The 24,261-nt window shown below is 40.3% G+C and overlaps 1 protein-coding gene across 7 annotated transcripts in view; it reads left to right on the top strand.

Moving 5' to 3' along the window:
* celf6 (CUGBP Elav-like family member 6) overlaps nucleotides 1-24,261 on the top strand; it is a 481,286-nt gene that overhangs the window by 434,598 nt on the left and 22,427 nt on the right. For 6 of the 7 annotated variants that reach the window (XM_061877287.1, XM_061877285.1, XM_061877284.1 and 3 more), the window contains one exon: nucleotides 20,091-20,240. The exons of the other annotated variant lie outside the window; for it this stretch is intronic. In XM_061877287.1, coding sequence (XP_061733271.1) covers nucleotides 20,091-20,218 — 128 coding nt within the window. In that variant the 3' untranslated portion in view covers nucleotides 20,219-20,240. The remainder of the gene's footprint in view (nucleotides 1-20,090; nucleotides 20,241-24,261) is intronic. 7 annotated transcript variants of the gene reach the window in all.

Here is a 24,261-nt window from a genome sequence, read left to right as displayed (position 1 = left end):
TGTGTTCTCCCCTGAACAAAGCACAGTCATGAGAGTGTTTTACATGATATAGAGGAGAAAAGCTTTTTATTGTCAATATAGACATGTATATTGTCACGTTAGACTCTGTAGAAGTTTGACCTTAGTCAGCGTATAGTTCCAAACCGATACGTCAGCCGTGCTTCCTTCCTCGCTTTCGTCCGGCCGCATTTCCGCCTCCCGCTTAATGCTGACAACAAACCACGGTGACGGGCTGTTCTCGCTATAACATTTGTGATGTTGTGTTGTGGTGAAAGTCACTCAAAACAGATGGCTTTTGGTGGTATTTGCTGTCCATAGTGCACAATAAAAAAAGAGAAAGCTAAAAAAAAAACGTACCAAAACATTTCTACCAGGTACGGGGCATGGTATGGAGAGGTTAATTTGCTTCTAACAACTCTGACTCTCAAAACAAACCGATTTGAAAGGGAGTAAAAAAAGTGGCTTGAAAATGGGTCTGTAAAACAAAATATTTTAAAAATTTTCAACAAAGAACTATCATTACATGTTATGTAGACCACAAGGAAGCGTTTTAAATGTAGTAAAAAAAAACTAATGATAATAATCATACAATCCTTTTAAGGCCATTGTTATAGGTTGATTGGCAACACTAAATTGGCCCTAGTGTGTGAATGTTGTCTGTCTATCTGTGTTGGCCCTGCGATGAGGAGGCTACTTGTCCAGGGTGTACCCCACCCTACGCCCGAATGCAGCTGAGATAGACTCCAGTACCCCTCGCGACCCCGAACGGGACAAGCGGTAGAAAATGGATGGATAGATGGATGGATGGTTTTAACCTATGATGTAAAACAGTACATATTCTATGAGTGGCAATGGAAATGGTGTTAGTAGACATTTTAAGACTTGTACAGAGACAACAACTAACTTCACACTTAAATTGCAGGCTCCTTCAAATAAGTGGAGGTTCTGTTTAAAAGGAGTTTTTCCTTACCGTCGTCGCCAAAGTGATTGCTTATTTGTTGTTCTGATGGTTTTTCTTGTATAGTTGTAGACCTGATCGGTGTGTATAGCATTGATTCTTCAAATCAAATACACTCAACCTTTCAAAAACCCTTACTGAAGATGTGTCTAAAAAAACGATTTGTAATTTGTTGTCATCTGAGACCATAACCTTCTATATAGACTTTCTAGAACATGGTTTTCTTCAAGCTTTCTTCCTCAAAGGGAGTTTGTATGTGCCTCCGTCGCCAAAGTGCCTGCTTGTGTAGTGCTCAGTTGTATTTCCGTTCAGTTTCAGTTTATTTCGAACATGCATACAATACAATTACAATGTAGTGCATCACATATTTCCAGTTGTTCAGTGATGAAATGAACTAATTTAACTGTAATTTATTAAACTAATTATAATGCCTTAGTTTTATTCTCATAATATCCAAAGTAAATATCTTTTGAATAATTTGCTCGTCTTAAGATGCAAATTTTGCTTCTTTTGCTACGTCTCAAACTTGCTAAAAGTAAATTCTAGATTATAATTCATGCATCTCTCACCTGGTAGTAGACAACTGTGGCCATGGGCCAACAGGCTGTCCGACTTTCACGTCCCCCCTGATGGCAAAATAGACCCCAAAAGATACTTTCTGCAGGAACTATTTTTTAACCCTTTGTGAGGACTGTGTTTGAATCTTCATCCAAACGAATTTATGTGAGTGTCCCGTTGGTCGGCATACCAGCGAGAGTGGAAATATTACAGTAAGTTCTTTTTTTATTACGGTTTATTATGGTTAGTTTGTATGTTCAGCACCTATCAATGCTGAGGATGCAATAGTGTCACAATAAATCTGCATCCATTACTTGGCTTCCTCAACTTATTGCTCATCCTCTTAGTGTTTGGGCTCAAAAATATAAAGTCCTAGATCATATTTTATCCAAATGTATCATTGTTGGCTCTCACAAAGTCCGCTTAATTAGCAATGTCGTTGATGTGGAAGGTAATTTTGGGTCCTAGTGCAATGTCATGTAATCGCGTGACTAGTTTCCTCGTTATCTCTCAAAAGGGCTCGGGAATCTCTGTGAGATTGATTTTATTTTGATCATATCTATTTATCAGCAAACTTTGCAAGTCTTGTGTTGTCCTAAATCAGATACATATAAAAATAGCTTCAATATAGACGCAACTTGTTTTCCCACTCTACTGGTACTTTAAGGAGTGGGACTATCCAGGACTAGAGGTAGTGTGATCAAACCACTGCCGGACACCATCTGTGAGCAGATAAAAAAAATGGTAAATGGTCTGTTTTTATAACGCTTTGCCATACCTGGAATTGTACACAAAGTGGTTTACATTACATGTCACATTCACCCATTCACACACTATGGCAGAAACTCCCATGCAAGGCGCTAACCTTGCATGGGAGTGTCTTGCCCAAAGACACAACGGCAATGACTAGAATGGCGGACGCTGTAATTGAACCTGGAACCCTCAAGTTGCTGGCACGGCCGGTCTACTATCTGCTTCACACCTCCTTAAAACCATATCGTATCTTTTGCTTTAGGACAGATCAGGTCTTATGAAGTTTATAGTGCATTTTGAACTAATGCTTAAAGTGAAAATGGAAGCACAATTACAGTAGTTAAAGTTGTATTTTTGCCTTGTCATGCACTTAAAGTGTGAGTAAAGAATGCACTACTGACCTGTTAGGACCTGATTAAGTCCAAAAGAGAAAGAGATGATACATATTCTTCTACTTTCAGATGCTACCTGGTGGTAGTTTGAGTACACTGCAGCTACTCCCAGATAGTCCCACTTCTTGTAGGGGAACTGCACTCTTATCGTTCATAGTCATTATGAGAGACAAGAAGACAATTATTTTTTTTTCTCTTTCTAACATATAAAAATGTTCTCCTTCTCGGTGGCTGGCAATACAGTTAATAATCATTTTTAATTGGTTTAAAAATGCATTCAAAAGTGGTCAACACAATTTAATTTATGTTCTGTAACCTGTATAATAACCAAGCTGTTGTTATTCTAAGAGCGAACACTGAGGAACTATTTTTCTATCTTAGTAACACATCTTCGGTATTAGCCGTAAAAGCTAACACGGGCAAGAGATAAGCCAGCTTCTACAACAACACAAAGTGAAGTGAATTATATTTATATAGCGCTTTTCTCTAGTGACTCAAAGCACTTTTACATAGTGAAACCCAATATCTAAGTTACATTCAAACCAGCGTGAGTGGCACTGGGAGCAGGTGGGTAAAGTGTGTTGCCCAAGGACATAACGGCAGTGACTAAAATGGCGGAAGCGGGGATCGAACCGGGAACCCTGAAGTTGCTGACACGGCCACTCTACCTGCCCCAAAACGCGTTTGAGTTTGTAATACACAACACTGTGATACGAAACCATTTTGTACTGACTGAAAAACTTGAACGATCATAACAGTATAATGTTTTGTTTGTACGCACCTGAGCTAGCCAGACAGCGTACGCATTGTAATTGTAATAACACGCATAGCATGCTGCATGTATCATAATCGATATTAAAGTGACTCACTCGATTGACAAGTTTTCGTCTGGTCCAGCTGGCCGGGGACATTTCCTGTTGGGTAAGCAATCCATGTATTTACAATCTCAAAACCGCTTTCATTCCTCTCTCCCAGTTTTTGTCTCCTCCAAGGTCTCACTCTTCCTTTGTGCTGACTTCTATACGCAGCAGTACATTTAGTTTCAAAAAGATAAGGTTGTGAATCCTCATTTGCCCAAAAAGAGTCGTCTTTGGTGTCTGTTACCAAGTCGGCCTTGATGAGAAGCCACCCACTGCGTGTTTGATTCCGGAAGTAGGAACACAGGCGCCAGACGTCCGCTGCTATGGAAACAAAAATCACGGAAAAATATCTGTAAATATTGAACATATCATATATCTGTTACTACATTATATATAGACTTACAGTGTGCATATAACATGTTGTTGGAGGATTTTTAAGTTGTTTTAGAGGGCTTTTAAGGTCACAACAGTGACTCCCAGTAGCGTGTTTTTTGTTTTTTTTATCATCGTAAAAAAAAAGACGTGTGTTCTTGTTCCTCATAATGATTGTAAACGACAGACAACATTCCAAAAAAAGTGTGGTTCCACTTTAAGACTTCAATCACATGCAGGATTGTCACAGGAATGAGGCAAACATACGATGTGGGATCTGAACCAAGGATGTCGTGTGGCTTGTGCAGCCCTTTGAGACACTTGTGATTTAGGGCTATATAAATAAACATTGATTGATTGATTGATTGATTGATTGATACAGTGGTACTTAGGTTATGATGTTATAACAGGGTTAATGCTAGCACATGAAAAAGATCTACAACTTACAACATGTTTTGTCTAGTTGGAAGTGGAGTTCTTGTAGGACAAAAAAATAATATTTCTACTGATGGAGAGGAAAGGGGCATGATATTGCTGTTTTTTTTTTTGTAGTTTGGAAGGTGAACATTGATGGAAGATGTGTACTGTTGCTTTTGACTGTCCTGCAACCTAAATACAGCAAGGGACTTTACAGTGGAGCTGCCAATAATTCTGAGTGTGGTCATGTGACTGCCAGGCTTTGTTTGATTTGTGAAATGGAATCAAACATCACTAGTGCTTAGGTTGGGTTGGTGAAAAAGAGGCATGTAACAGGTCCAGACAAAACACACGTACAAAACCCAAAACCAGTAAAAAAAAAAAAAAAAAAGAACAGAATAAAATGATTTGCAAATCCTTTTCAACTTATATTCAATTGAATACACTGCAAAGACAAGATATTTAATGTTCGAACCGAGAAAGTTATTTTTTGGGGCAAATCATCATTTACTTTGATTTTAACGGCAGCAACACATTGCAAAAAAGTTGGCACAGAGGCATTTGTACCACTTTGTTAAATGGTCTTTCCTTTTAACAACACTCAGTAAACGTTTGGGAACTGAGGAGACCAATTTTTAAAGCTCTTCAGGTAGATTTCTTTCCCATTCTTGCTTGATGTACAGCTGAGGTTGTTTAACAGCCCAGGGTCTCTGGTGTGATATTTTAGGTTTCATATTGCGCCACACATTTTCAATGGGAGACAGGTCTGGACTACAGGCCATTCTAGTACCCGCACTCATTTACTACAAAACCACACTGTTATAATACATGCAGAATGTGGCTTGGCTTTGTCTTGCTGAAATAAGCAGGGTCGTCTATGAAAAAGACATTGCTTGGATGGCAACACATGATGGTCCAAAACCTGTATGTACCTTTCAGCATTAATGGTGCCTTCACAGATGTGTAAGTTACCCATGCCTTGGGCACTAATACACCCCCATAAAATGGGTTGTACTTGCATAGCGCTTTTCTACCTTCAAGGTACTCAAAGCACTTTGACATTACTTCCACATTTACCCATTCACACACACATTCACACACTAATGGAGGGAGCTGCCATGCAAGGCGCCAACCAGTAGCCATCAGGAGCAAGGGTGAAGTGTCTTGCTCAGGACACAACGGACGTGACGAGGTTGGTACTAGGTGGGATTTGAACCAGGGACCCTCGGGTTGCGCACGGCCACTCTCCCACTGCGCCACGCCGTCCATACCATCACAGATGCTGGCTTTTGAACTTTGCACCGATAACAATCCGAATGGTTCTTTTCCTTTTTGTTCCAGAGGACACAACATCCACAATTTCCAAAAACAATTTGAAATGTGGACTCATCAGACCACAAAACACTTTTCCACTTTGCATCAGTCCATCTTAGATGAGCTCAGGCCAAGCGAAGCCGGCAGCGTTTCTGGGTGTTGTAGATAAATGATTTAGGCTTTGCATAGTGGAGTTTTAACTTTCACTTACAGTGGTTTTCTGAAGTGTTCCTTAGCCCATGTAATGATATCCTTCACACACTGATGTCGCTTTTTGATGCAGTGGTGCCTGAGGGATCAAAGGTCACGGGCATTCAATATTCGTTTCCGGCCGTGATTTCTCCAGATTGTCTGAACCTTTTGATGATATTACGGACCGTAGATGGTGAAATCCCTAAATTCCTTGCAATAGCTGGTTGAGAAATGTTGTTAATAAACTGTTCGACACTTTGCTCATGCATTTGTTCACAGTGGTGACCCTCGCCCCATCCTTGTTTGTGAATGACTGAGCATTTCATGGAAGCTGATTTTATACCCCATTATGGCACCCACCTGTTCCCAATTAGCCTGTTCACCTGTGGGATGTGCCAAATAAGTGTTTAATGAGCATTACAAAACTTTGTCTGTCTTTTTTGCCACTGGTGCCAGGTTTTCGAAACATGTTGTAGGCATCAAATTCCAAATGAGCTAATATTTGGAAAAAATAATGTAAGTAAAATTAAGTATCTTGTCTTTGCAGTCCATTCAATTTAATATAGGTTGAAAAGGATTTGAAAATCATTATATTCTGTTTTTTACAATTTACACAACATGCCAACTTCACTGGTTTTGGGTTTTGTAGATAATCATTGGATAAATACTGAACTTTGTCCCGCTCCTATGCATGATGATTGGATATAAAACATTGCCAAAGCATTTTGCATCTTTCCTTCCGTTGTTCGTAGCATGTTTATATATTTTTTATGTTATTGGAGACAGCACTCATGTTTGAAGAGTAGCTGAAAAATAGCTTACTGGAGTTGAAAGGCGAGCAGCTACCACTGGTATTCAATGGAAATTATTTTGTACAATAATAACAATTACAAAAATAAAGCAAAACCACATCACAAATATGTTACTACTAATTGCTAATACCACAAACTGGTATTAAATGTATGTACCGTATTTTTCGGATTATAAATTGCTCCGGAGTATACGTCGCACCGGCCGAAAATGCATAGTAAAGAAGGAATAACACATATATATGTCGCACTGGAGTACAAGTCACATTTTTGGGGGAAATGCATTTGATAAAATCCAACACCAAGAATAGACATTTAAAAGGCAATTTAAAATAAATAAAGAATAGTGAACAACAGGCTGAATAAGTGTACCTTACATGACGCATAAATAACCAACTGAGAAGGTGCCTGGTATGTTAACGTAACATATTATGGTAAGAGTCATTCAAATAACTATAACATATAGAACATGCTATACGTTTACCAAACAATCTGTTACTCCTAATTGATAAATCCCATGGAATCTTCTTCCTCTGTGTCGCTTCTAAACAACTCTGCCAACTCCAAACGTATGCGCCGCTTCCTCTTGTTGTTTTCTGTTGCATATTTCACTACGTCCAGCTTGTAATCTGCAGTACATGATTTCCTTTTCAGTCCAATTTTTGTTCAGCCCTTCTCAGTTTTTATAAATTACCGCCAACGATGAAATGATCCATTTTAATAGCTATGTCAGTAGCATATAGCATATAGCAGTTAGCATTCCATTACCCACAATGCACTTCTGCCATGACCCTCCCCCACCAAATTCTTATTGGTTGTCGTGTGTGTGTGACGATTGCTGACGTGTGTGTGACGATTGCTGACATTTTCTTTGTCTCTTCCGTGAATGAGATAAATAATATTATTTGATATTGTGTAATCTGCAGTACATGATTTCCTTTTCGGTGCCATTTTTGTTCAACCCTGCTCAGTTTTTATAAGTTACCGTCAACGATGAAATGATCCATTTTAATAGCTACGTCAGTAGCATATAGCATATAGCAGTTAGCAATCCATGACCCACAATGCACTTCTGCCATGACCCTCCCCTGCCAAATTCTTATTGGTTGGGTGTGTGTGCGACACTTGCTGACGTTTGTGACGATTGCTGACATTTTCTTCGTCTCTTCCGCGAATGAGATAAATAATATTATTTGATATTTTACGGTAATGTGTTAATAATTTCACACATAAGTTGCTCCGGAGTATATGTCGCACCCCCGGCCAAACTATGAGAAAAAGTGCGACTTATAGTCCGAAAAATACGGTACATTATTTTAGCATTAAAATATATACATGCATCATCAACATGTAGATTTCAAGCTGGCGGAAACCCTGAATGTCTATGCGAATTTTTCAGCTAAAACAAAGTGTTACAGCACAGTGACACTGGAATGCTGCCAAACAAATCCAGTCCGGTTCTGAATCTGATCATAGCACTTCATGTATTTTATGTATTTATTTGAAATGATTAATGCTCAACTGTGTTGACATTCTTTAGAGCAGGGGTGTCAAACTCAAATACAAAGTGGGCCAAAATTTAAAACTGAACAAAGCCGCGGGCCAAGGTTGAACAAATGAACCTTTTAATAAGGACCCAAACAAGTTTTTTGCGTTGAATATTGAATAAGCAAGGCTTTATAGTGACATACAAAATCCAGTTTCAAATAATAATAATTAAAAATATCAATGGCATATTAAACAACATTTTTGTACAAATTTAATGCCTATTTTCCTATTTGCAGCCTTCTGGGGTGAATATCAAAATAAACTTTTTCCACATCCTAATAATAAATTTGAAAATGAAACAACAATGAATGAATCAAACATTCAAGCCTTGAAGTCGTAAGAGAAAGTGCGTGAATAAAACCTTAATTATTGCTCAGTTTGCTACTCTGATTTGCTTGAACACAGAATAGGGAACAAGCAACGCTTATATACAGTAACTTAATAGTGCAAAATCAACTTTCAAAAAACAAACAAAAAAACTTCAATGGTATATCAAATACAATTTAAATTAAAAAATTAATGCCTCTTTTCTATTTGCAGCCTTCTGAGGTAAATATCAACATTAACTTATTCCACGGGCTAATACATTTGAAAATAAAACAACAATGAGGTGGGCGGGGTTTGGGTGTACATTGTAGCGCCCCGGAAGAGTTAGTGCTGCAAGGGGCCTGTTGTGTTTATGTTGTGTTACGGTGCAGATGTTCTCCCGAAAGGTGGTTGTCATTCTTGTTTGGTGTGGGTTCACAGTGTGGCGCATATTAGTAAGAGTGTTAAAGTTGTTTATACGGCCACCCTCAGTGTGACCTGTATGGCTGTTGACCAAGTATGCATTGCAATCACTTGTGTGTGTGTGTGTACAAGCCACTTACATTATGTGACTTGGAGGAAAAGCGGACGTTACGACAGGTTGTAGGAATTGCTACGATATAGTTGTCTTGGTGGAAATCGGGAGAAATTCGGAAGAATGGTTGCCCCGGGAAGTTTTCGGTAGGGGCACTGAACTTAGGGATTCACCCGGGAAAATCGGGAGGGTTGACCAGTATGAGTATTAGCGGTGAATGCGGTGTTACAGTGGCACCACCGCTGTATATTACCGACGGGCCAGCTCTAATGTTAATTTGATTTTGCCTCAAGGGCCAAATGAAATTACACAGCGGGCCAAATTTGGCCCACGGGCCAGAGTTTGACACCCATACTTTAGAGCATCGACTCTAAAGAATTGACTATTTAGCATCCCAATATGCTCCAGCCTTTTTGAAATTCCCCCAAAGAGCCTGCTCTAAATCCGCCCCTAAACTCTCTTGGGAAAAGAGCCAATTAACTATTATTCATAAAGTTTGTGGCGAACTTGCTGTCCTCCAACAAAATCCCGCCTCTGTCCACATTCCAACTTCCTCCCACCTACTTTTTGACACGAGGATGTAAATGTGAGGTATGGCGATTCATTAAATCCAGTTGGTGGGATCAGAAGTGTGTTGGGGAGGAAGTACACGGTGGTGGTGGAGGGGGCGAGGGGATCACTGCCAACCGACAGGCCCTTGCCTGCTCCGTTTGTTTAAAGGGTTTGTAAAAGCAGCAGCCTTATCTCATCCGTACTGACAAAAGCCTGCCCTCTACCCCCAAATTAAATTGGACCCGTGGCCGTGTGATGAAATCAGCTGGCAGGCGGAAAATTCGGGCCGTCAATCACAGCGGCGTCTGATAAGAAGAACAGGCGCGGAGTCCCGGTGTGGAAACCTGCGCTCTCATTGCGCCTTGACACCCGGGTGATAACTCAGTGATGCAGGCCCCTACATTCGGCAACCTCTCCCCCCGCTCCTGAGCCCCCACGGATCGGATCTGGTCCCAACCCGATGCCCTTTACTCTGCTCCATGCTTGGTCACAGACGTACAAAATTGAAGGTACATGTTTCAGTCACAGCAATCTAGTAAATACAGGAGCATTGGTATGAACATTCACACTGTAATATGCATAGTAGAAGGCTTAATGTGTAATGTGCATGTACAGTATGTGAGTAACGTGAGCAAAAGATGTCCTAACAATTTTTCCTGATTTAGGAGGCGGACATTATATCTTTTTGCTACAGTAAACTATGATGTTTATATTTACAGTGCATCTGGAAAGTCTTCACGCTTCACCCTTTCCACATTTTGTCACGTCATCGCCTTATTCCAATATGCAATTAAATCATTTTTGTCCTCAAAATTCTACAAACAATACCCCTTAATGTGAAAAAGTCTTTGTTCCATCAATACATCCTTTTTCTACGGCTTATTCCCTTTTGGGGGCGCTGGCGCCTATCTCAGCTACAATCGGGCGGAAGGCGGCGTACACCCTAGACAAGTCACCACCTCATCGCAGGGCCAACACAGATAGACAGACAACATTCACACTCACATTCACACACTGGGGCCAATTTAGTGTTGCCAATCAACCTATCCCCAGGTGCATGTCTTTGGAAGTGGGAGGAAGCCGGAGTACCCGGAGGGAACCCACACATTCACGGGGAGGACATGCAAACTCCACACAGAAAGATCCCGAGCCTGGATTTGAACCCAGGACTGCAGGACCTTCGTATTGTGAGGCAGACGCACTAACCCCTCTTCCACCGTGAAGGGTTAGGGTTTGTTCATTTTTTATCATTTTTCAAACTTTTATTAAAAAAAAAACACATTAATTTAAATATTCACAGACTTTGCTTAATACTTTGCTGATGCAACTTTTGCAGTAATTAAAGCCTCAAGCAGGGCTGGGCGATATATCGATATACGCGATATATCGCGGGTTTGTCTCTGTGCGATATAGAAAATGACTATATCGTGATATTCGAGTATAAGTTCTCCCGCAGTTGCTTTTACTTCGGGCAATACACTACAACAGGGGTCACCAACGCGGTGCCCGCGGGCACCAGGTAGCCTGTAAGCACCAGATGAGTAGCCCGCTGGCCTGTTCTAAAAATAGCTCAAATAGCAGCACTTACCAGTGAGCTGCCTCTATTTTTTAAATTGTATTTATTTACAAGCAAGCCGGTCTCGATTTACTCGACATTTTGAATTCTAAGAAAGACAAAACTCAAATACAATTTGAAAAACCAAGAAAATATTTGAAAGACTTGGTCTTCACTTGTTTAAATAAATTCATTTATTTTTTTACTTTGCTTCTTATAACTTTCAGAAAGACAATTTTAGAGAAAAAAATACAAGCTTCAAAATTATTTTAGAATTTTTAAACACATATACCTTTTTACTTTTTAAATTCTTTCCTCTTCTTTCCTGACAATTTAAATCAATGTTCAAGTAAATTATTTTTTTTATTGTAAAGAATAATAAATACATTTTAATTTAATTCTTCATTTTAGCTTCTGTTTTTTTGACGAAGAATATTTGTGAAATATTTCTTCAATCTTATCATGATTGAAATTCCCCAAAAATATTCTTGCAAATCTCAAAAATCTGTAGAATCAAATTTAAATCTTATTTCAAAGTCTTTTGAATTTCTTTTAAAATTTTTGTTCTGGAAAATCTAGGAGAAATAATGATTTGTCTTTGTTAGAAATATAGCTTGGTGCAATTTGTTATATATTCTAACAAAGTGCAGATTGGATTTTAACCCATTTAAAACATGTCATCAAAATTCTAAAATTAATCTTAATCAGGAAAAATGACTAATGATGTTCCATAAATTCTTTTTTTAATTTTTTCAAAAAGATTCGAATTAGCTAGTTTTTCTTTTCATTTTTTTCGGTTGAATTTGGAATTTTAAAGAGTCAAAGTTGAAGATAAACTATGTTTCAAAATTAACTTTTCATTTTTTTTGGTGTTTTTTTCCTCTTTTATACTGTTCAGTTTAGTGTTTTTTTCATTTTTTATTCTCTACAAAAAACTTTCCGTAAAAGGAAAAAAAAAATGTACGACGGAATGACAGACAGAAATACCCATTTTTTACATATATAGATTTATTTATTAAAGGTAAATTGAGCAAATTGTCTATTTCTGGCAATTTATTTAAGTGTGTATCAAACTGGTAGCCCTTCGCATTAATCAGTACCCAAGAAGTAGCTCTTGGTTTCAAAAAGGTTGGTGACCCCTGCACTACAGGCTCTTCCCACTCCTTCTTATGTCTCCTTCTCACAGACAGCAAGCGCACAAACATAAACACGTGACATACTGTCACGTTATACGTCACATACGTATACGCCCTCACGGAGCAGAGAGGCAGCAGACTGGGTAACGTTAGCTGTGATGCTAGCGAAGCCGTGCGAGTGGTAATACGAGAGAAAGAAAGTGCGAATGAAGGAACAGATAATTCCCGAGAAAAACAGCAGGGGGTCCATCATCTGGCGGTAGTTCGGCTTCAAGCGGGAAGATGTCGAATATACAACTTTAATTCGTCAAGTGTGGGGCACAAGCGTTGTTACCAAAAGTAGCATTACTGCTAATATGTAGCATCATTTGAGAAGTCACCTGCTAATAACTTTAATAAATACAGTTTTAGTCAATTGACTTATTTGTGATTTCCTTATCTGCATTAAAGTTTAAAATGAGCATATATTAATGCAGTACGAACAAGAACGTTTTAATGTAGACACATAGAATCATCATCCTGCTGTGATTATATGTATCAAGTAGGGGTGTAACGGTACACAAAAATGTCGGTTTGGTACGTACCTCGGTTTAGAGGTCACGGTTCGCTTCATTTTCAGTACAGTAAGAAAACAACAAAATATAAATTTTTTGGTTATTCATTTACCAAATTTGTAAACAATGGCTGTATCCTTTTAACATTGGGAACACTATAATAATTTTGCCCACGTTAATCAGCAATACACTGCCTCAAGTTGTTGCTCAGATTAAATAAAATGACAAAACTTTTCTATCTTCTACATATAAAAAGTGCAACATTAAACAGTTTCAAGTCAACTCATCATGCTTATTTTATTACAGCATTCGGGAAGTCTGTAGTTAACTTTTTATTATGTTAATGTTATATTTGTATCAATATGTGATAGCAGGGACCCTGCCCTTCAAAACTATGCTGCTACATTACTAATGATTAATGTAACTATAGCTCAAAAAATAGCACAATAGCAATAGGAGAGACTATGCATCCCTGAACACCATGGAGTTCATGTAGGCTTAATGATGCACTTACGTTATTATATACACTATCACAGACAGAAACTTTTCATTTAACATCATTTCCTTTTTTGCTGCTTCAACACAGCTCAATCAACACAGAAAAAGTTAAAGTTAAATAACAGACAGACGGAGCTTTGCTGTCGTAACACATGCGCACACACACACATAAGCTCTGAATACGCACTGCTGATTGGCTCTTATCGCTCTGAATACGCACTGCTGATTGGCTGTTACTGCTTTGCGTGTAACCAACCAGATGGTTGTGTGGGTGGGACAATGCTGGCTGCTGTGTAGGAGACGGACACAGAGGCAGAATGGAGCGGAGCAGCTTGTTAAGACTTTAGCATAGGCGGCTACTTAATATGTCCGTGTGGAAACTCGTTCGGTACACCACCGAACCGAACCGAAACCCTCGTACTGAAACGGTTACACATACCGTTACACCCCCAGTATCAAGTGTTCATTCAAGGCTAAGGCAAAATATCGAGATATATATCGTGTATGGCCTAAAAATATCGAGATATTTAAAAAAGGCCATATCGCCTAGCCCTACCTTCAAGTGTTTTTGAATACCATGTCACAAGCTTGGCACACTTGTAATTGGGCAGTTTCGCCCATTCCTCTTCGCAGCACCTCTAAAGCTTTTTCAGATTGAATGGAAATTGCTGGTTTTCATCCATGATGTCGCTGTACATTGCTGTATTCATTTTAGTCTAATTAGGGTTTGTCTAACATTCCTCTGTAGAGAGGGAGAGAGATCCTTTTAGAAGGACAACCATCTCTACAGTAATCCACCAATCAGGCTTGTATGGTTTAGTGGCCAGACAGAAACCACTTCTTATTAAAATGTTTGCAAAAAGGCACCAGAAAGACTCAGAGGATGGCAAACAAATGTATCTTGTCTGATGAGACAAAAATTGAACTTTTTAACAGGCTTCATGACTGAAGGAAACCAGGCCAATACCAGCATCATGGTGTGGTGGCAGCATCATGCTGTGGGGATGGTTTTCGGTGGCAGGAACTGGGAGACTAGTCAGGATGGAGGGAAAAGTTAATGTGGATGAAAACCAGAGCTTTCCATCCAACCTGATGGAGCTTGAAAGGTGCCGCAAAAAGAAATGGGCGAAATTGCCCAAATATGGGTGTGCCAAGATTGTGGCATCCTATTAAAGACTTGCGGTTGTAATTGCAGTCAAAGTTGCATCAACATAGTATTGAGCAAAAGCTGTGAATACTTATGTGCATGTGATTTTTTTTTTTTATAAAACATTTGTAAAAAAAAAAAATCATATTAATGGGTATTGTCTCTAGACTTGTAGGCACAAACATGATTTTATGATTTTATTCCATTTTGGAATAAAACTAACGTACCAAAATTTGGAAAGAGTGAAGCGCTGTAAATACTTTACGGATGCACAGAGTTTAAATCACATTTATGGCGCCCCCTGTGGGTTATGGTCAAATTACTCCGGAAGACACGCTGGCATACAGGTAGATAAAAACATTCTCATATATTGTGTACACATTAAGACATGCAATATTTACACAGATGCTCTTGTTGGTTCATAAATTTAAAGGGGAACTGCACTTTTCTTTGCAATTTTGTCTATCATTTACAATACTTATGTGAGACAAGTACACATTTTTCTTTTGTATACATTTTAACTCATAAATACAACACTTCCAAAAGTCAACTAACATTTTGAGTACCAGTCAGACAATTTAGAGTGAAAAGCTAATATTATTTTCACCCGCATACAAAACATGCTAACTTGGATTGTTTCCCTGGTTTTGAGACTCTCCCGAAGGACAGTGCAGCGAAGACACAACAAACTCCTTTCTTGACTCTCATGGACACACGCCTGTTGTTGTTGACTCTGGACTAGCGACTGCACAATACATCAAGGCCGCGGAACAGAGACACTACGGGCTTACACACACACACACTCACACACAAAAATATACGCCACACTTACACACCCCACCCCCCAACCCAACGCCCTCGACGCAAATCCCATAGGGGTGATGAATGGATGGTCACCGCCTGAGAGCTGCGGCCTACCATAATGATCCTGAACTCTGTTCCCTCTGTTGCTAGATATCTCGAAATGTATGTTGTAATATGTATAAGTGCTTTGCTATGGATGTTTTTTCCCCACTCCAGACTGGGCCCCTAGGATCTCAGTCAAGATTGTATTTTTTTACTCATCCTTCCCCAGCTTTTACCTTTTTCCCATCTTTTACGGGGCGCCTTGTGGCGACCCATCAGCGTTCCTGTTGTGTAACCCTGTACAGTTTGTTTTTGTCTAATCTTGAACGGGTTTGTGCTGAAAAAAAAGTTTCCTTGTACTTGTGCAATGACAATCAAGACCTATCTATCTATCTATCTATCTATCTATCTATCTATCTATCCATCTACAATGGAGTCAACGGGTGTTGCTCTAGTAAAGCGCTCTTAAATCAACCAGAGACCTCAATCAAGGTTTTATATACAGTACATGCCGTGTGTAATTTAGTAAACGGCACATTCATAATATATATTTTCATACTGTTTTGTTCATTTTAGATTATACGTTGGCGCATTAATTTCACAAACGCATCACAATGTTCGCTTGTTCCTTCATCAACAACACTACTACTTACGCCAGACTTGGTGAGAGACAACAAACATGATAAAATAATCACTTATACTGTACAATGTCTGCTTTCGCTAGAATACCAGCTGATTGGATGTTCATATATCGCCGTTTAGATCCTCGCAAAGTGTTAAAAAAAAAAAAAAAAATGTTGGTGCAAATTTGCGTCTTTTCATACCTTTCTCACCACGTCCAGGCCAAAGCTGTATGTAAAAAGTAGGCCAACTTCTCGGTTTAAAGCCATAATCTTCTGCTATCCAGGTGCGAGGCATGATTTATAATCTAGAATTTACTTTCACCAGCTCAGAGGGGATACATCAGCTCAAAGGCTGATGTCAATACAACAACATAAGCTAGTTACCTCTGTGATCAATACGGTGCTAAGAGTAGGTTGTAGGGTTGCACGGTATACCGGTGTTAGTATAGTACTGCGATACTAATGAATCATATTTGGTACTATACCGCCTCAAAAAAGTAGCGGTCACGTCGTGACATTTTTAGTTTACAAGCACACAGAAAAATGGAGAACGGATGCATTTTTAAAAACTAACGATAAAGGTGAAGTTATAACACTAAAACACCCTCAGGAAGAGGTGCTTAAAGACATGGCTAGCTAGCGAGCCGCTAAAGTCCAGCCCCAGTTGGCAGTGGTTTAGCTAATTCTAAATCACTAATCCTTGCCTCCATGGCGACAAATAAAATAAGTTTCTTACAAGTATCATCCCTGCAGGACGAGGAATAGCTAAACATGCTTCACTACACACTGTAGCTCACCGGCGTTGTGAGCGGTGACGCCAGTGAGACACAGCGTTCCTGAATGTAAACAAAGGCCATTGGTGGATCTATACTGGACATCTACTGTAATGATACCAAGTACAATAGCGTATCTAGTCGATAATGCTATGATTTTACATCGATATATTTTAGCAACACAAAATCTTCTATTGAATATGACCAATGTATGATCCTGTAACGACTTGGTATCAGATCAGGACCCAAATTTGTGGTTTCGTCCAAAACTTACGTATGTAAAGCATCCAAACAACAGAACAATAAGTAATTATTACATTTTAACAGAAGTGTAGATAGAACATTTTAAAAGAGAAAGTAAGCAGATATTAACAGCAATTGAACAAGTTTGCTTACTTAGTACTAAAAGACAAGTTGTTTTGTATGTTCACTATTTTATTTTAGGAACACTTGCAATAAGAAACATGTGTTTGATGTACCGTACAATTTTTTTAAAAAAATAAAGCCAATAAGGCAAATTTTTTTGGTCCCCTTTATTAAGAATAGTATCGAAAAGTACTGAAAAGTGGCTTCATCTGGCCGGGATCTTCAGCTCTCACTGGATCAGTTCGCAGCCGAGTGTGAAGCGACCGGAATGAGAATCAGCACCTCCAAGTCCGGTCCATGGTTCTCGCCCGGAAAAGGGTGGAGTGCCATCTCCGGGTTGGGGAGGAGACCCTGCCCCAAGTGGAGGAGTTCAAGTACCTATGAGTCTTGTTCACGAGTGGGGGAAGAGTGGATCGTGAGATCGACAGGCGGATCGGTGCGGCGTCTTCAGTAATGCGGACGTTGTATCGATCCGTTGTGGTGAAGAAGGAGCTGAGCCGGAAGGCAAAGCTCTCAATTTACCGGTCGATCTAAGTTCCCATCCTCACCTATGGTCATGAGCTTTGGGTCATGACCGAAAGGATAAGATCACGGGTACAAGCGGCCGAAATGAGTTTCCTCCGCCGGGTGGTGGGGCTCTCCCTTAGAGATAGGGTGAGAAGCTCTGCCATCCGGGAGGAGCTCAACGTAAAGCCGCTGCTCCTTCACATCGAGAGGAGCCAGATGAGGTGGTTCAGGCATCTGGTCAGGATGCCACCCGAACGCCTCCCTAGGGAGGTGTTTAGGGCACGTCCAGCTGGTAGGAGGCCACGGGGAAGACCCAGGACACGTTGGGAAGACTATGTCTCCCGGCTGGCCTGGGAACGCCTCGGGATCCCCCGGGAAGAGCTAGACGAAGTGGCTGGAGATAGGGAAGTCTGGGCTTCCCTGCTTAGGCTGCTGCCCCCGCGACCCGACCTCGGATAAGCGGAAGATGATGGATGGATGGATGGATGGATACCAGTACCAAAAGATTGCTATCAAGAAAACACTAGTAGGTTCTTAACGTTAGCGATATTAACAAAATCGCTAATACTTGATTATAATTCCGGACACGAAATGTAAATGGAATATTGTTGGCTGCTTTTTGGATGTTTTTTTGAGGGTTTTATGGGTGCAGTAGACACCATGACTTACGTTTGTGTCACATTCAAAACGCATTGTGATGCGCGGGGATATCACCTCAGGATGCAGTGGGACCAGACAGGCAGGATTGCAGGTAAGAATCTGATTTATTATACAAAAAATAAAAGAACACTTGTACAAACAGCAAAGTAAAGGCGTGCTGGAGCGCACGAAAAGCTAAAGCTAATAGCTAGCACTAGAGTCCAAATAAGTGTCCACAGAAGTGCGTGTCAAGCGCACAGACGCTAAGGCGTAACTTAGCACAGAACAGACAAGGCAGAGAAAACCAAACATGACAGTTGCGTGTAGCAAACCACGAGCCAAGACCAAACTGAGGTAGAAAGCAGTCTTAAATACTAGAGTAAACAATTGCCGTCAGGTGTGGGTCGAAAAACATAGCAGGTGGAACAAATGAGAAACCATGGCAACGAGATAAAACAGGAAGTGCAAAACTCAGAACAGGAAGAATCTAAAATTAATTAAACAAGGACTCAAGTATAGACAAAAGATGTGATCCGGGAATCGGATCACAACAGTTAGCTGACTTTTATTTATGTCCATTTAGGAGTAAGAATGAATTTCAAAAAAACATTTGTACTCGTCTCTCATAATGATTGTGAATTATAGGCAACATTAACAAAAGTGAAGTTCCCCTTTAACGAAAAATAATGCCAGTAGCCTACTGGGGTGATCATTTTGCGCTTTCTTCATCCTCCGTTCTCCTGCACTACAACCGCTCAATTCATCATCTTTGGCGCGCAATGTTCTGGCCTTTTGGGGACCACTTCTGTTCCGTGCAGCGTCTGTTTTCTTTTCTTAATCGATAGCTAGGTAGATCTTTTGTGGCAATAGTGACTCCATAACATTCTAAATTGTTGACTGAGTGATTGCGGGAGTGAGTTTGATTTATTAACAATTGTATTGGTCCACTGTGACCTGTTCGGCAATTTCATTGTGATGTGAGGAGGCATGTGAAGCTTGTGAAACCGGACCAACCCATAAATCACCTGCAGCAATGTAAAATGCAAAGGGTTAAAAATGTGGGAAACATTTCTGGAAATTACCGTATGAGTCTCACCTGGGGTCATGTCAAGATGTTTCGCTTAATAGCAACCATATTTCTCAATTGATTTTGCTCAAGTTTCAGACACGTGCTTGTCTGCCCTTTGAAGATATGTACTAAATTCCATGGTGATGCAGCAAAATACCATTGAGTTACAGTGTGTTGTTTTCCAGACTGCAATGAGCCGTATGAGAAATTTTAAGTCAATCCGATTTATGGGGGTCAAACTGTTGGGTTTTAATAACAGTGCCACCCTGTGGTGTATTTGTCAAAAGCATAACAAAGGCCACACAATACGGGTGCATGTTTTGACAAATGATCACCCTTTTGTGTGCAGAGGTTTAGGAAGAGAAGAGTTATTTTACAGTACAAACAAAAAATAAGACAGTACTGTATTAGATCCAAACTAAACTGACCTGTACTGTTTGAGGTCTTAAAACTAAAAATTGATTACCTCACACTAACAGTCTGCACCACATACTGTATGTTCTCTACTTAATCTCGGTAAATGTATTGTACGTTTTTTTTTGTTCTGTTTGGGTTCAGTTTTGAGTTTCTAATAGCCTTATTGGCCTTTGTGCAATTTTATGTAATCTCTTCCTAATTCTGAGATTTTCAATTAATACGGCGAAAAAGAAAACAAAGAGCTATTGTCGTCTCATTGTTGCGAGTTAAAAGGAGTCTCCTTTCAAACGCTGTCTCGTCTGCTCTTCCTCCCGTCTCCCTCCCGTCACTCTTTCTTGTGCTTTTCTCCGCTCTCCCATTCTCTTTTGTCCGCCCATCTGTGTTCTGGTCTCAGGCTTTGTGAGTTTTGATAACCCATCCAGCGCCCAAGCAGCCATCCAGGCCATGAACGGCTTTCAAATAGGCATGAAGAGGCTGAAGGTGCAGCTAAAGCGGCCAAAGGACGCCAACCGACCTTACTGACTGGTCTGCAGTCTGGATGAAGGTATGAGGACACCTCAAGCCCAACACTCCGCTTGTTCTCTTACCTATTCGAAATGGTCAAATTGCTTTGTTGTTGTCGTACAAAAGGCATAAGTTGAGTAACAATGCCTTCCCACTTTGTCCCTACGAGGGGCCTGAATGTGTTTTAAAGCTGGGCCAATTTTCATGTTACAATACAGTAACAGCTTTACGAGAGGTTCTGTCACATCGACCCTTATCGAGCCAATTGTCATATCTGCGGGATTTGGTGTTTCCCATTAACGGCTGGATGCTCCAGTGCAAAATTGATGACATCAATACCCAGCTGTGCATAATTACTTGAAGACAGGAGGCAGTACTGGGGATCGAAGAGAATGGTTAGTCTTCACATTCACAAAAAGCTTGCAAAAGGCTTTAAAGTCTGACTCTAGAAAAACTGAACCATGGCGCCGTGGAACCAGAATGGAATCTTACATAATAGTAAAAATACAAAACCAAAAACTACATTGAATAACAAAAAAGTATAGTAGTTCAGTCAGTAGAGTACCTCAGGAAACAACTACTGGTCTGAGCTCAGACACCTTGTCCAAAATGTACCAACTTACCCTTAATAGACATCTAGTCCTGAATTTTGCGTTTTACCACTAACGATCACACAATCCTGAGCCCAAACTTCATTTCATACCAAATAAACATTTAGTCTAGGCTTGCATCTCGATATGATATGGTCTAAAAGTGTGCACCTTACTCCAGAATTACACCTAGGTCACAGCTTACCTCTAACAAACACCTGGTCCAAAATTACTCACATTACTCCCAATAGAGATTTAGACCCCAATGCCTTGACTTAAGCCCAATAGTCACCTGGTCGGAAATATTGCTACACCTGGAAAAGTCTGCACCTTACCACTGATACACTTGTTCTTAAAGGTTTTGTCTTATCTCTTCCACCTGGTCCAATAAATGCATCCCATCTCTAAAAGACACTTCATTCAGGATTATAGTCTTAAATGTGAGAGTCCAAAGTTATAGCATTGCTGCTAATAGAGCCTTGGTCCAAGATTTTGCACTTAACCCCAAATAGACAATTAGCCGGTACAACATTTTGCACCTTACCTCCAATAGACACCTGGTTTTAAACTGTTCGTCTAATACTGAATAAATATTAAAAAAGTGTGCAGCACACCCGCGCCGGCGGACTCTCTAATTTTTTTCGGTCAATGTGTCTGTTTTCACCGCCTGCGGAACGTCATTGACATGCTGTTGCCGCATAGTTACGCAGAGCGTCTGTTTTTGCAAGACACCGCAACAACACCTGTTCAATTTAGCTATAATCTCCTACTGTTGGACAGGAAGTTATGCACAAAAAATAAATAAAGTATCCGGTTTACTTTAAAAATAAAATACTATGTCTTTAAGGCGGATCCTATTTTACACTTTGATAGGTCCTAGTGGGCGGCGACGGACATGAAGTCAACTTGTCAAAGGTTTTCAGATCTAATTTCATCTTGTGACAGAAATGAATGAGGATATTCTGATTCTGGAGGTCCAAAAATAAAGAATAATGTACAGGCATATCCCAGGCAGCAAAATAGGGATATGGGGGCTTGTGCCAAATACAGAGACCGATAAACAGAAAACTGATTGTGTGACATGCTCGTCAGGGATGATGTTACTGTTGTACCATTCTCGCTAACACCTGCTGATGGTCACCCAGATAACAATAATACGGGCGTGCCATGAGGCCATTGTCTTTGACATCTTCTATAACATGTACAAACAGCTTGCCAGCACAGTAATATGTTGTATGTGGCTTCCGCAGATACACGTACACGACTGCAAAGCATAGTTGTTCAACAGCCATACAGGTCACAGTGAAGGTTGTGCTATAAACAACTTTAACACTCTTACTAATATGCGCCACACTGTGAACCCACACCAAACAAGAATGACAAACACATTTCGGGAGAACATCCTCACAGTAACACAACATAAACACAACACAACAAATAACCAGAATATTTTGCATCCATGACTATTCCTGCCTATATTATACACACCTGCGCCCCCAACCCCACCCACCTCAACCGAGGCACGGAGGATGTTCTCCCGAAATGTGTTCGTCATTCTTGTTTGGTGTGGGTTCACAGTGTGGCGCATATTAGTAAGAGTGTTAAAATTGTTTATATCCCAACCTTCAGTGTAACCTGTATGGCTGTTGAACAAGTATGCCTTGCAATCTCTTACGAGTGATAATTGAAGCGGCGGAATGCATGCGTCCGGCCGGCACGCAGATAGCATGGTGTAAAGGCGGGCACAATGACAAGTTGTAGAGAAGGTTAAAAGTAAAGCCATCACGGCACGCCCTCAATATTGTAGTCCAAGTGAAAATTCGAAAATGCTGGCCCCGGGAGAGGCACAAAAATCCGGAAACCCCCGAAATAACCGGGGGGGTCGGCGATTATATGAAGCTGAGCCACATCAGAGTGGCCAAAGAGCCGCGTGCGGCTCCGGAGCCGCGGGTTGCCGACCCCTGTCCTAAATTAAAGAGACATGGTCCAAAGTTTTGGCATAACAGCTAATAGACATTTGTTCCAGACCCAAATGACAATTACTCCAAAAGTATGGCCTCAAGTTTAAGAGAGATATGAGACCCTTACTATTGAACACACACCTTGACCTTAATTGACACATGGTCTACAGTTTATTGTTTTTATCTTAAGTTTAGTTAACTAATGCTAATAACTGGACTTTCCACCAGCTCCAAAAAAAGTTGGCATTACATGGTCCAAGAATTCACACCTTAGCTCTGAAAGGCACTTGGTTCAGAATTGTGTACCCTTTGGACATTTGGCCCAAACCTGTGCATCTTAGCCCAAATAGACAATTGGCCTTAAGGTTAAGAGAGAAAATGTGTTTCTTACCCCTAACAAATACCTGATACAAAGCGTCCACAATGTCTTGTTTTTCTTTTATCTTAACTTTAGCTAATTCATCGTCCACTGGAATCCCCAGAAAAAAATGAAAGAAACTTCAATGTTGTTCACTTTGGTAGAAAGAAAACTTTCGTATGTTAGCTTCCAAGGCCCATTTCATTCTTCTCTGATACTTAATTTTGGGCGGTGAAATTTGAATTCAAAGAAGAAAAAAAAGATCAAGCAGTGCAGTCTTCTGCTGAGGAACAGCGACTTGGGAATTGTATTTGTGTGCTGAAAAAGATAAAACTTAATGCAAAAAAAAAAAAAAAAAGCAGCAGCCTTCACTGTGTGTGGCCGACCTCATCGCAAACAATGCAAGGCAAATCCAATTACTGAAGACAGGAGGGTTTTTGAAATATGCATTTCTGCCTTAAGGGTTATCTTTCTGCATTTGGAAAAAAAAAAGTGGGTTTGGAAAAAAAAACCATCAATTCAGCCTTTCAGACTGCAATCACAAAGAGACACAAGAAATGACTTTCTATTGTGGCGTGTTGATAATTACTTGTTGTTTCTGTGAAACATGTCAATTCTCTATTTACGCAATCATTACGGTACGAAGCAATAACCGCATCATTTTGACGAGGCTGCATTGATTTTTGTGACATAGGGACAATCCCCACTATGGCAACCCAGTCACAGTGTGAGGTGGCCTTGCCGTGCTATAGCCGCACCCCCTCGCCCAACGCCAAAGTTGCTGCAGCAGTAAGTTGGAGCCATGGTGTCATTTTGTTTTGGGATGACGTCATGTTGGTGGCGCTGTGACTGCGTTGCATGACGGTGTCGTTTAACTCTACATTGCATTCAGTCCATTGGCAGCTTGTGGAGTGCAGTACAAATGATGACTTTCTTTGGCTGGTACTCTTACTGTAGCTGGTCTGGTGCACTAGAACTGGTAGTGACCTTTCACCCTTTTTGTGCTGCTGTTTGCTGTGCCCGTGTGATGCTTTTACTTTCTCCTGTGGGTATATTTCATGTGAATTAATGTGAGCTCTTATCGCCGTTTTTGTATGAATGTCTTTGCAAAAAGGACCTTTTTCCTCAGGAGCAGCCGTTTAACGGCGAGGC

The sequence above is a fragment of the Nerophis ophidion genome, linkage group LG02 (genome assembly GCF_033978795.1).
Source record: "Nerophis ophidion isolate RoL-2023_Sa linkage group LG02, RoL_Noph_v1.0, whole genome shotgun sequence".
In the NCBI taxonomy this organism is placed as follows: domain Eukaryota; kingdom Metazoa; phylum Chordata; class Actinopteri; order Syngnathiformes; family Syngnathidae; genus Nerophis; species Nerophis ophidion.
Note: the sequence above shows the minus strand (reverse complement) of the source record. Positions and strands in the feature narration are given on the sequence as shown.